The sequence below is a fragment of the Zerene cesonia genome, chromosome 26 (assembly GCF_012273895.1).
Source record: "Zerene cesonia ecotype Mississippi chromosome 26, Zerene_cesonia_1.1, whole genome shotgun sequence".
NCBI classification, from domain to species: domain Eukaryota; kingdom Metazoa; phylum Arthropoda; class Insecta; order Lepidoptera; family Pieridae; genus Zerene; species Zerene cesonia.
The window spans coordinates 3,970,788-3,984,168 of record NC_052127.1 but is presented as its reverse complement, the minus strand read 5'-3'; the positions used below and the strand labels follow the sequence as shown (position 1 = coordinate 3,984,168).

The 13,381-nt window shown below is 32.7% G+C and overlaps 2 protein-coding genes across 3 annotated transcripts in view; one reads left to right on the top strand and one right to left on the bottom strand.

The window, feature by feature from the left end:
• The window catches only part of LOC119837181 (zinc finger protein SNAI1-like), a 3,894-nt gene extending 1,719 nt beyond the window's left edge, over positions 1–2,175 (bottom strand). Inside the window, exons 1-3 of the mRNA XM_038362705.1 lie at positions 2,115–2,175; positions 1,145–1,780; positions 695–842 (exon numbers count right to left, since the gene is read on the bottom strand). Of these exons, the coding sequence (XP_038218633.1) occupies positions 695–842; positions 1,145–1,780; positions 2,115–2,175 (845 nt within the window). The remainder of the gene's footprint in view (positions 1–694; positions 843–1,144; positions 1,781–2,114) is intronic.
• Positions 2,176–2,674: 499 nt separating this feature from the next.
• Positions 2,675–13,381, top strand: part of LOC119837085 (NACHT domain- and WD repeat-containing protein 1) — a 45,245-nt gene continuing 34,538 nt past the window's right edge. For both annotated transcript variants that reach the window (XM_038362580.1, XM_038362579.1), the window contains exon 1: positions 2,675–2,925. In XM_038362580.1, coding sequence (XP_038218508.1) covers positions 2,858–2,925 — 68 coding nt within the window. In that variant the 5' untranslated portion in view covers positions 2,675–2,857. The remainder of the gene's footprint in view (positions 2,926–13,381) is intronic.

Sequence of the window (13,381 nt, the reverse complement as noted above, 5' to 3'; positions counted from 1 at the left end):
ACTGCCACGAGTGGTGGCCCCGAGTGCGCTGGTGTGCTCGGAGGTTGGAACTAATGTGATACGTTATTGGGAATCATAATAAACACTGATTCTTCTATCAAAATAAAATTAAACCTACTAAAAGAAGAGAAGAAAAATCGATCACACGCCAAGCACAAATGATTTCTATGATTTTTCTCAAATTTTTATAAATTGCATTGACTCTATAGAATAACAAGGAATCTAACTGATGGTTACTCCTTCAAATAACGAAAAAGAAGTACAATAAGTATAATTTTACAAATACAAGGACAATTTTCTAAAACTATGATCCGAGTCTGAAGATACGTTTACGTACCATTGAACGTTTTTCAATGTAAAAATAGACTTTTATAGTTCCATACAAGAAGTAAAACAGGACCCTATTTCCTACTGACTTCGATGTCTGTCTTTCTGTCTGTCCATCGGTCCTTCTGCCATGCCGTGATAGTTAGACAAGTGATTTTTTTTTTTTGAGATAATGTATTGCCGGTAATGAATTGGATGGGCGATCAATACTTTTTGTAACAAAAGGACTAAGTATAATTAATGTGCTAATCCACTCCATATTCCAGAGTGAAAATAGATTTGAGACATATTTTCCATCAAAAACTAATTATCTCTATCAAAATTTACCATTCAAATAAATACTTTTAGACTGTCAATCTTCACATACCGATCAGCAAACGTCCTCCCACAATGCGGGTAAGGACAAGGAAAGGGTCGTTCGCCAGTATGCAGTCGCAAGTGTCCCTTTAGCACCCAAGGGCGATCAAAGCTTTTCCCACAGTAAGAACAAACGTGGGATGGCCGACGACGTTCTTCTATGGATTTATATTCTAAAATCCATTGAGTTTTTCATTAGTTTTCCTAGAATTCTATCGGGTGTGTATACTACTGAAAATTATTGCATTCTATCGCTATTTCTCACGAATATTAGAGGAACTTATTTACAAATACAAATAATTCTTGAAAAGAATGACCAACGATATGAAAAAGAAATTACTAAAACAACGATTTACTAAAAATATTGCTTCTTCGTACCTTCCATAGTATACCATAAAAGTAATAAAATGCTTAATAATACTAAACGTACAAAACGCGGTTTTAAACAAATCATAGGTACCATTATCTTTTATAGCATCAAATTCTTTATCTTTTTCGATGGTTGCCATAAGGTTCTCCACATCGAAAGACTCCCTACAGTACAGAAGTTCTTTATTAAGTTTTTCTTCCGCATTGTTGCGAACCAGGCTTTTTAATTTTTCAGCAATTTTATCAATTTCAGATCCACCTTTGAATGCACTCTTGAACGGTTCTCTACTTTTTATTTCCTCTATAATAGGCGCCAATGGTTCTTTGTTAACTTTTTTTTCGGTCTGCTTTGTCTCAGGCGGAGCAGGGGCTGTAGCTACGGTTGGTTCGTTCCTTTTCCTTCGTCTACGCTTTTTTTCACTAAAAACCTTCCGTTCTGTTTTCGATTCGTTAGATCTTAGATTATACGTAGATTTATCAACTTCCCGTTTTTGATTCGAACTTTTTTTGCCAAGTTCCGGTGAATTTACGGCTTTTTCACTTTCCGACGCGTAATCGTAACTTTCGTTATCAGTAAACTGTGGTAAGAATTGACTTTTCTTCAATAACTGGAGATAGAATCGCGTAGATATAGGCACTTTATCATGATAAATCGTTTCGTTCGCCTTTAAGAGAGTTTTCTGTTTCTTTAATGACATTTTTGGCCCCCGTGCCGATCTTATTTCATCTAAAAATTCATGCTTATCAATATATAGATATGTTTATACCGTCATATTCCAAGCAAACTATACTACGTCAACAAATAATTACTCCTATGCAGTACATAAATATATATAGTCATATAAAGGTACTTCCTAGCGACAGATAACTATACAGGTACTTTATTGTAATTATATAGTACATAATATTTGAGTATAACACCAATACATGAAAAACAAAAAATAAAAAAACGAGTAGCTACATATTATTGTGGTATATTTTAGATTTTAAGCTTGCATAAAATTTTATGGAATTTTGTAAGTAGTGCACTACTTCATATCTTTTAGGTTTCTTATAATTACCTGTTTCATGAATGAAAAATTCCATTAACGGACGAACAGAGTTTACAAAACACTTAGGCATCGCTTATATGCTTATTATTTCCTAATAAACAGTCAATAAATACATTTACAACAGTAAAATAGTGTTTTCAGATCATAATACTGTAAAGCACTTGTTGAAATCGACAGAAAAGAAACAAATAACAGTAGAAGCGTGATTTATTTTTAAAATTCAAATTTTAGCGGATAGCTGGCTATTTTCAGCTGCCAGTGTCAATTTTTATCCAGGTGATTTATGAATTTATTTTTGTGCCGTTTATAATTTAATAATTTACACATTTTTCTTAAAACCTGACCATACTCTATCCATATAGTTTTGTATTTTATAAAGTTACATTTGTTGTATAATTTAGGGGGATGTAATACTTAGACGATATTGCTAAACTATATCAATAAAAACTTTATGGTGAGAAGAAATATAGAAACGTAAAATGGAAAATATAAAAATGGCGCGCACGCGAGGTATGAACATGGGCGGGGGGCAAATGACAAGAGGGCGCGAATCGATTTTATTCGCGGCCGAGACGACGTAGTGAGTGCGTGTCTTGTTGCGCTTTATTTTGCCGCTTCGTCGTGATACCGGGCGATGCCAAACAACAAAAGCATTTCGCATGTGCTCGTGTTTTGATGAAATAAATGGTGTTTAGTGTATTGTATTAAATTTATACGGTGATGTTGAGATAGAGTGGTGGAACAGCGGCGCCATGGGCAATTCGTGTAGCTCTGGGCAGGCTCATAAGGATAAGGATAATGTTTCGCAGCAGTCGGAAGAGTGAGTATCTTTTGTATCTTTAATTTCGACGCTGCGTGAAGGTCAAAATCTGTAATGCCCTATTGAAAATACTCTAAAATAATTTAAATGAAATGGTTGAAAACATTTTTAAATAACTTTGAATGTTTTTGAGTGACATCGTATCACAACAGGGATGTCGATAAATCAATACACTGAAAGGACTCGTAATTTGTGAATAGTTATTATTTGTCATGTTATGTGAAAGATTAAATTATTCTCTTTTTTACACAACATATCAAAAAGTGTTCCTTGGAATATCATTATTTTAAGCCATATTTGACATACTTTTAAACTTTTAAAATAAAAAAAATATAAAGATGTGCGCTCGCTCTATTCTGAATGCAAAAAGGTAGACTATTCGGAGATGATTAAATATGGAAATACATATATACTTTATTATTATATTGGTTGAGTTTAGCTGGTAATTTATCTACAATAATGATTTGGAGTAAATTATTAGGCCTGGATATTGGATAAATACGAGTTTCGTACATTGACATTTTATATAAATTACTCGGGTCTGTCCTGGGTTTGCCAGTTATTGAATATATATCCTGTGGCACTCCGAGAACACGTACATATCAAAGGGTGGAAGAATTTTTGAAATCGATCCAGTATTTCCCTAGTTAAGCGCGTTCAAACAAGCGAACAAACGCTTTAACTTAAAATACTAGCTAGCTATTATCTATACTTCTATACTAATGTTATAAAACTGAAGAGTTTGTGCGTTTATTTGTTTGAACGAACTAATCGCAGGAACTACTGGTCCGATTTAAAAAATTATTTATTTGTAAGATAGCCCATTTATTGAGGAAGGCTATAGACTATATATGTACCACGGGCGAAGCCGGGTCGTACCGCTAGTTAAAAATATTCAAAATGACATAATGTTGTGGATTAAACTCTTTCAATCGCGACTATTTGCCGGTTATTGATCTATAGAAAAGGAATCCGTGAATCTATAGAAAAGGATCCTCCTTTTCTATAGATTCACGGATTAGATCGTTAATAGTTAATCAACTTACGCCACGAAATAATTTATAGTTTATAGTAATCTGACTACATAGCGGTGGTTTTTGAAGTAGGTATAAATTGCAGATTTTTATGGAATTCATATTTTCAACAGACTTCAAAAAAGAAGAGGAATTTGACAGTATTTCATATGTATGTCATTACTTACTCTCCTTACTTTTTAAGCTGAGGATTTTTTGTTAAACATAATTATTCTTGTAATGTGGCAATATAATTATGTTGAAATATAAGAAAATTACAGGATCATAAAGTCAATGTATAAATTGATTTGATTGATTGTATCTTACCTTTAAAAATTATTATTGTACTTTCTTTAAATTTTCTTCTGCTTGCCAGATTGAATATTTTTATTGTTTAAATATATCACGTTCACAAACGTATCACATCAATAATATACTTTATATTTTAATCCAAATTTTAACGTCTACGTCTTGTATATTTGTTTGGTTCTTCGTGAATGTAAAGCTTACTATAAACAGGAAATTTACATATAAATTATATTTTAGATGAGAACCGTGCGCATATCTACCATTTAATGTAGGAATCACCTCTAGAGAATTGGTTGGCATAGATGAATTTCCGCTTAGAACTTTACGAAACCACAATTCATCTCATGCTTAATAACTTTCGATATTACTAGGTATATTTAGCTTTATATACATAGGAAGGTAACTGCTATTCGATGACAATATATATTAAATAAGACTTGTGAAGCGTATTATCATAAGAGCCTGTTTTTTTAAATAAGTAAATTAAGTCATATTACAATGTTTTCTCGGTCAACATAGATTGCAGTTTAGTATGTAGGGTATGTAGGTAAAGGAACCTCGGACTTCAAATCTATAAGTCGGGGTTCGAGACCGGGCGAGCGTGCAGGTAATAAATTGATTTTTCAATTTATCTGCACATGTGGTTAACATCACCACTGCTTAAAACGGTGAAGGAAAACATCGTGAGGAAACCGGCATGTCCAAGAATCAAAAATTCGACGACATGTGATGTCTGCCAACCCGCACATAATATTGATTATTGACGGCTACCAGAGAGACATATTAAGGGCCAAATTAATTGAATAAATTAATAAATTAATTGAGTATACTATGGTAAATGTAAAGAAGTAGTACCTTAAATTAAATTATTCGTAAAGAAGAGTTTAAATTAACATAATGCTTGGTTAGGTAAGTATGTAATTGCAAAGCTTTTCGATCGATATCTTCTCATGCAACGTCTTCTGTAGTAAACTGATCCCTTCCGGCTTTCACCACCCAGGACGTTTTAAGATAGGCAAGTAATCTAAATACCATAATATATTTACTTTAAATAGAAAATTTTAAAGATAGCAATCGGGTTTATTCCAAGATGTTTGATGATCTGTTTAATAATTTTCTTCCCTATTACCTATTGAATATTCACCTCTAAGATCTATTATTACTTTTGCGTTAATCCACTAGCTAGGAGAACTACGAAACCGTTTTACGTGCAACTAAATGGGTAAAGGCGTAAAGACACGTAGGTAGGTTAGTTGTTTGAAATTATAGGACATAGTCACACCTATTCGACAGAATGTTACTTCCAAATGACCGGTTCGCTTACTTGTTGTTTTATGTAGTTACAAAGCAATAGTATAGCATGAGTATCCGTGGATGTTGTTATATCTCCATCAGCTCTGTAGATGTACATTGTACACGCTATTTCCTTGGATGTCTCTTAGTTATTTCCGTTGGTTTGTCTCGCAGTCGTGGGTAATTACAATGACATCTTATATTTGAGTAAATGTATGTTTTCCATGAATGTGGCACACGTTTCAATGCAATAGTTGAGAACTTCAGGTGTAATGACCTTAAATTTTTTGATGAACGCGGCCAAGCTTTGATGTTTTTAGTGTCGTTTTTGAATTCAGTATATTTATACCAAGCTGTTTTCGATAAAAAATGTGGGATTCAGTAAAAGCACAAAAATGAGTAAGTACTATTATGAAATATAGTCAAATAGTGTATCAACGTTCTGTCAGAATATAACCGGACTAGGAGGCCTAAAATATTGTAAATTTTTTTGAATGAACTGACGTTTCAGCGACCATGTGAAGAACCTTTAACCATACAGACAAATCTATATCTATACTTCATATTTCCTTCATATATAAATTACATAAATTGAATCTGGATTTCTGTTGAAATCTCACGATGCCCTGATACTCATATTGTAGAGCCGCCCACGTAGAAAATTAAACACATTCCTACATCCTAAGCACTTAGATAATATCAGAGACGCACGAGTTTACAACGGTTGATATATTTTATGATGTGTATTTCTGGTGTACTATTTTTATATTACCGTGGACGAGACACTGCCCTAAGTGCTATTCTGCCGCGATGTTTGGATTTTATAACGTGGAAAGGGATTTGGAATATATTGAACTATATGATAGTACTATGAATGTTTTTAGACATTTTAATTTAGTGTGAGGGTAGTTACTTTGTTTATATTTACAGATCAACCCCACAACAACGATAAATATGATAAAGAAATGTTTTACTTTTATAATTCTACTTACAAAAAAGGTTAGTCTATTTACGAATAAAGTCGTTGATTTTTGCTCACAATGGCTGTACCTATTTCGAGATGAATAAATATATTAAATTTGATTGTAAATACAAGAAGAAGCACACAAAAGATTTTTCTAATAATAGAAAAATCTTTTGTCTTATGTTATTTAAACTTTATACTTACCTACTAATTACTGATCTATTTGAATATTTAATTTATCGTTTCAAAAGCATTGTAAAGAATCATGTTTAATATTTTTTAATTGATGCAAAAATTAAATAACGCGCAGCAAGATACCCTGTAGTTCCCGTAGTTTGGGTATCTTGCTGGCTCTTATCTATAGAAACCGCTATCCGTACTGGTGGTACTTAAATATCAAGTAAAATATCATAAGGGCTTCTCAAAGAACTCTGGTTGAACTAATAAGTTTCAATTTGAGTTTAAAATTGATAATTTACAAACAGATTACAAATACTCAATCATTAAATACCAGTCTTACATTTGCTTGTTTTAAAGTAGTTTTCGTCGTGTTATACGACAGTTTAGAAATAATAGTCGATCAATTAAAATGTCACGAGGTAGCATTTATCTTGTCGCACGATTATAATAGACAATTATGTTATTAACAAGCTTATCTCCCCGGCTCCGGACGGTTAGCCGCTTTTTGTGAGTTTTTCAAGATTTTAATAGAAAATTGACCTTATTCAAAGGAAGACATATCCAACAAAGCCTGATCATTGAATTTCGTTTCCCCGTTTTTGAGTCTAAGTGTTTTTAATTCAACATGAAGTTTGCTATGTTTTTAGACTATGTGGAAATAGGAGGCTCTACGTTTTTGTTATGTATCTATTTATTAATAACTAGCTTTTGCCCGCGGCTTCGCTTCGTTAATTTGGAGTAGTTTAATAGATGTTATTATACACATAAACTTTTCTTTTTAATCGCTCTATCTATTAAAAAAAACCCCATCAAAATTTGTTGCGTAGTTTTAAAAATTTAATCATAGATAGGGACATAGGGACAGAGAAAGCGACTCGTTTCGCTGGTGTAGTGGTATGGGATGCTAGGGACATAAACACTACCAAAATAATGAAGCGAATAAAATTTCCTTTAATGTTAAACTGGAACTTATAAGAGGTTATTTTCAGCAGATATTATGACGACTAAGAATCTCATTTATCTTCAAAACTCATGATATTCGCTTAAACACTTCAACATTGCGTCCAACGACGGATCTTATCAAAACAGAAGTGAATTCGTCACTCTAACAAACATAACTATGTCATACTGAACTCAACTCCATTCACATGAATAGCAAATTAATCGTTAAAAATATACCGCGTTCCAATTATATATCAAGCGTCTTAACTCAACACGAATTGCTTCATAAATGAGGCTTGTCACAATCAATCAAGCCGTTGTTGGCAACGAGTATTTGGAAACGAGTCGTGTAGACAATACGAAATGTGGAATATTTGTCGTGAGGAATTGGAGTTAGTCACTGAAAAACAATGTGTATTGGAGACAGATCTTAATTTAAACGCGAGTATACATTTGAGAGATTCTATTCGGTGTTTTATAAGTCTATTTATAAATTCCAGTATGGTATGCTAATGTCCTGTACGTGGGAGAGTCGTTAGGGTAATGTCAAAAAGAATTTTCAGGATTTATGCGGGTACGGTCATTCTGATGAGTATTTAAAGTTCGTTCGGGTATAATGTCGCTATTATTATTTTAAAGTTTTTTACTAAATGGTCATGTTATAATTAATATAACATAAATATCTACGAAGATAGGTATAATACAGCAGTGAATTAAATTAGATATATTCTTTTAGGTGCAAGTCTATGAGCATTGGGTTAAGTGTTTATCGTTCTTTATTGTTTTGTTTTCTTAGAATTTGCTCTGAACAGTCTATTTTTTCACTTCAAAAATTGGAATGTATTTACTCATAAAAAAAATGTTCTTTCTTTCAGTAGAGTAAGTTACATTTGCGGTTTAATTTTCTAAATTACTGAGCACATCATATATAATTTGCTGATTATTTATATAAAACTGATCCAATATGAAAAAAAGCGTTCTCATATACATGGTTTACAAACTTAATCTTCCAATGTGGATGGTATATTGCCGCTGTAATGTAGCAACCGCCAGAAACCATTTGCAATATGACTTAAGTTGGCAACCTAATTAATTCGTTGGAAGTCATCCCGAAGGACGAACAAGTAGAAAGTTGAAGTTATTATTTAAATTGTAGACGATATTATAAAGTTTATGAATAATTGGCAACATCGGTCATCTGGGACCAGCGTGATGTCATCTTTATCACAATTACGCGTTAAATAATCAATTCGCCTTTTAAATAACTGGTCACTAAAATATTATTCATAGAGAAGACTCTATGCGGATTCAAATTCTACGTAAGCACTTTGACGATAATGGAATTTTTCTCACACTTCTGCAGATTTTTCATCGTCGCATATAATGAAATTTTTCCGGGTGATATTTGTCAGAAGTGGCGATCCAGAAATAATGATACACGCATCTTCTCTCCAATCTTAAACTTAAACGATAGATTAATCGTATATTAATCAGTACTTAATTTATTTAATGATTATTTATCTGTTGGATAATGATGTTGCGGTAGGAATTTAATATATCAAAGACAATGAAAAGATTAATTACTTACCGATCTGAAGTGTCTAGTGGTTTCGAATATGTTTTATTTTGTGTATTTTTTATTATCCGCTTTTGTACTTGCTTGTCAATCTGTAAATCAGTCGAATCGAATTAAATAATACTCTGTTTTTACTAATTTATCTAATTAAATAAAATCATTTTATTTGAATAACAAATTATGAAGTAAATTATCGATTACAAATGAGTCCATTGATTGAAAATCTATCTATCACATACGATCGACCTGAAATATATTGGCACGAAAATAGATCTTATGCCGGTGTTGAGTTATAATAAATATTATTTATTATCGCGAGAATAGCCATTAGGTAACGAGGCGTGTGACGACTATTTTATGGGAAGTGGCAAGGTCATTCGCAATTTTCTTCATACCAAAATACCAGGTGATAAAGCTTGATTTGCTTCACTCTTATTGCTTGTTTGTGAGGAACTGAAAGGAAAGGAAGCCGGAGGTCCAATTCTATTGACTCACCCTTCCCAGTCCACCTTTTCTGTCGTCAATCCGTTCCTTTTCCATCACCCCTTAGAACTATGAACGCATTCGCAGAGATACTAACTCTGCGAATGTTCATGGGCCGTGGTTATAGCTAACATCAGACTAACAACCAGCTTAATTGCCCACTATAACATAAAAAGCTTAAACGAGATTTCCCTAGTAGACTTTAAGACTACTGGGTAAATCTCGTTTCTTCATCCTAAAATTCTTGTCGTCGTTCTTCCTAAGTTTCTTGTCGTTGTCGTAAGTACCCATTAGTTGGATTGAAACTTAATTTCAAATTTTCATTAATTCACAGCCGAGTGAATTTATTACATCAAAATTTTAAAAATAAAGTAAATCCCACGCGAATCTAGCATCAAATTAAATTGATACACGTATAATGTTAAAATGTATGTTTAATCAGACTTTATTCAAACAGATCCCAATATTATACACATGTTGACGATAAGTATAAATTGTGAGTCAATACTACTCGTACCATAAAAACAGTATTACCTATGAGCGATTACTTTGACCAATAATAGAATTATGAACCGCTAGAAAAGTTGGCAAACGAATTTGTATGATATAATATATACATTCGTATAGTTATATCTACATTTTATCATGATAATATCTTGTACAGTTTGTAGAACATCCTCGGGGACAGGAAGCTCTCTGATGCCATGTTATATCACTAATGAATCGAGTTATGTGTCTAATAGTCTCGAATATTCCATCTCCGACCCTGCTCAGGAGATTTGATGTTGGTTTACTTGATGATATGTATTGTAAATATTTGTTGTGTTGTGTTTACTATTGAAATGTCGATTGGTCTGAGTTCAAAGACTTGAAGAAGGGGATTATATTACGGATTTTTATATAACGGTGTATTTCTTTAATCCTAATACTGGTCCAAATTTAATGGTTAAATAATACATATAGAACTTCTTAAAAATTAAGCATAGATTTTTGTAGTTATTTACTTATATATTATAGATAGATCTATAGAAGTCTCGCCTCAATAGCCTTCGCTTTCTTAAAGTCTCTAAGTGATTTGTTTCTTTTATTTGTTTACGATACTATGTACACAGTATTAAATTAAATAGTATTTACCACGTAATTTCAACGTAGTAGTTATATCAATAAGTGTAAAATAAACACTTCGTCAACACATCCCTTTCGTTTAGGATTGAGGTCAATAATTCGAGCATCATCACGCAACAGTGCAGACAATGAAATGCTTTTGGCATCGGGAATCGTGTCACACAGCACTGTAGCTTTAATTCATTGGACAGTAGTGGGCATCTTTATTGAACACTATGTATAAATAAAATGAATGATGGTACTCGAGTGGATATACACAGAATAACATCTAGGGATATATTACATTTCGTAAAATATTCGTACATGAGGAAGTTTCTGATAAAGCAAATGAAAGATTGATATCTCATTTTAAGGTATTAAATCGAATAACTTTTGTTTTAATATATTTATCTGTAAATACGAATATTTTATCTGCGTGGATATGCAACTTTTTGTAGCGTAGTCCTGCAATGTTTAAGTTCTTCAATAGCGGATTTTATCCTTTACCTATTTCTACTTAAAATTCGTAACGGCGAATCATTTTAATTACTGTTTTTTTATTTGATTTGAAAACACATTACGCAATATAAAAGATATGATAAGTTATAGTGTATATACGACTTGAATAGGTTATTGCGCTTACTATATTATTTGATTCTATATACTTGGGTACCTCATAATTCTGTAGTCCACTAATATCATCCTTATCGTTTACCTTTTCATGCTATCGTGAAAGGTGGGCGGATTTCCTTTATTTTTAATGTATTATCCGCCTCTATCCATCAGCCGGGTAAAGGATCGTTTTGATCTCCCGAATAGAGTGTACAAGGTAGAATATTCTTGATATAATTGTAATTTATTATTGCAAAGTAAGTATTATTTAGTTTAATATATTATACTGTGTCGAAAAGAAATACTTTGATATTGCATCCCAAAATCAAATAATTGTGGTTGTTACAATATATGCCTCCTTTTTTAAATTAAAAACTAAGTATGTATACTGCATAAGGATTATTCTATGGCAAAATTTCTTTAAGTAACCTAACGTTTGTCGGATCTGTTACCTATAATTTTAACTTGAAGTGTGTGTGGGCAACAACACTTTCCTAGGACGGTGCTGAAATTGTTTAAAACAAAGTTAAACACTCTATGAACATTGTTATTAATATTTTATTCTCATAATTATAAAACGATCTCATTAATACTTATTCTCGACTACGCGATATCACTTTGGCATCATAATCCACCACATTGGCTAAAGCCATCATGAATTAATGATAATCTATAACAACTCCTGCATGCTCGATCAGGTGGTTAATCGGGAGAAAAACCCTCAAGGCAATTATTTATTGAATATATACATCGAGCACGTCTCGCCGCTTATTACTCTTATTTAATGCTGAAAAATAAACCATCCGAAGTTGCGGCTGGCCGGCCGCCAATCGCCTCACATAATAACACCGCTAATACTTCGAGGTGATTTAATTTAATTATTTGTTTGTGATGCCGCGAATTCTCACTACTGATACCCATCTACTTGAGTAATTATTTTTATTGCGACTGACATGTGCAAATTATATTTTACGATCGCTTTTTATTGACTATATAATTTAATTCGACTCGGTTCCTTCGGAAGAACGTAAAAGAATGTTCAAATAGCTAATAAGTAAAGGTTAAAAAGCAAAGTTCTATGATATTAATATAATAGAAGAGATAAGAAAAAGCATTTGAATCAGTGTAAAAGACATTGAAATACAATGATTGATTTCGCATATTGGAAACCTGAACTTAGTTCAAACAGCAAGGATATGTAGGAAATGCATTCAACTTCCGCGGTAGTTGAGCCGGGCAGTTGTCGATAGCATGCACTGGAAAATTGGATTGGAAACCATGCTCAATAGTATTGAAGCAATATACAACGCTGAGCTGTGGCTTGTAGACTGTATGATAAGTACAAAGTTGATGGATCTTTGTGGCGCGTGCAAACATGTATTGATTTATGTTTTAAGAGAATAGAGATGCTTTGATGTAAGCAAATAAAAAATGTATAATTTGTTTATAGGCGGTATTGCTGTACAGATTCTTTTAATTATGTATGAGCTGACAACCCATCTTGCACCTACTAGAACTCAAAATGTAGATGAGTTTGTGACAAATAATTCTCAATTTCTCGATTATTTGACGTCGCTCTGTAAATACTGTAACTGTTTACGTCAATTGGACTAATACGTATCATCATAATTTTTACTAAATTAAACACTGACGTTTAAAATTTTAATGCATAGAGAAGAATTAATGTCAAGTGTTCTTCATAAAGAATTTCAACATCTTTGAAAGTAATTTGTTCAAGAAATTAGTTTTTAACACATAATAAATTATCACACCTGCTGTCTAGACAAAAGTCTGGATAAAAGCAAAGTGTGACGTTGCTAGTGCGTCACACCTAGCGGCTATGTGGGTCACGGACCACGGTACACTTAAAAGTCGGGAAAACAAAATTTTACTACGGAAATGTCGTGTTCTGTTTACACTGTTAAATACGCTCCGTAAATCATACATCTAGGGGCAATGTGATATTCTCGTGCGCCCAGG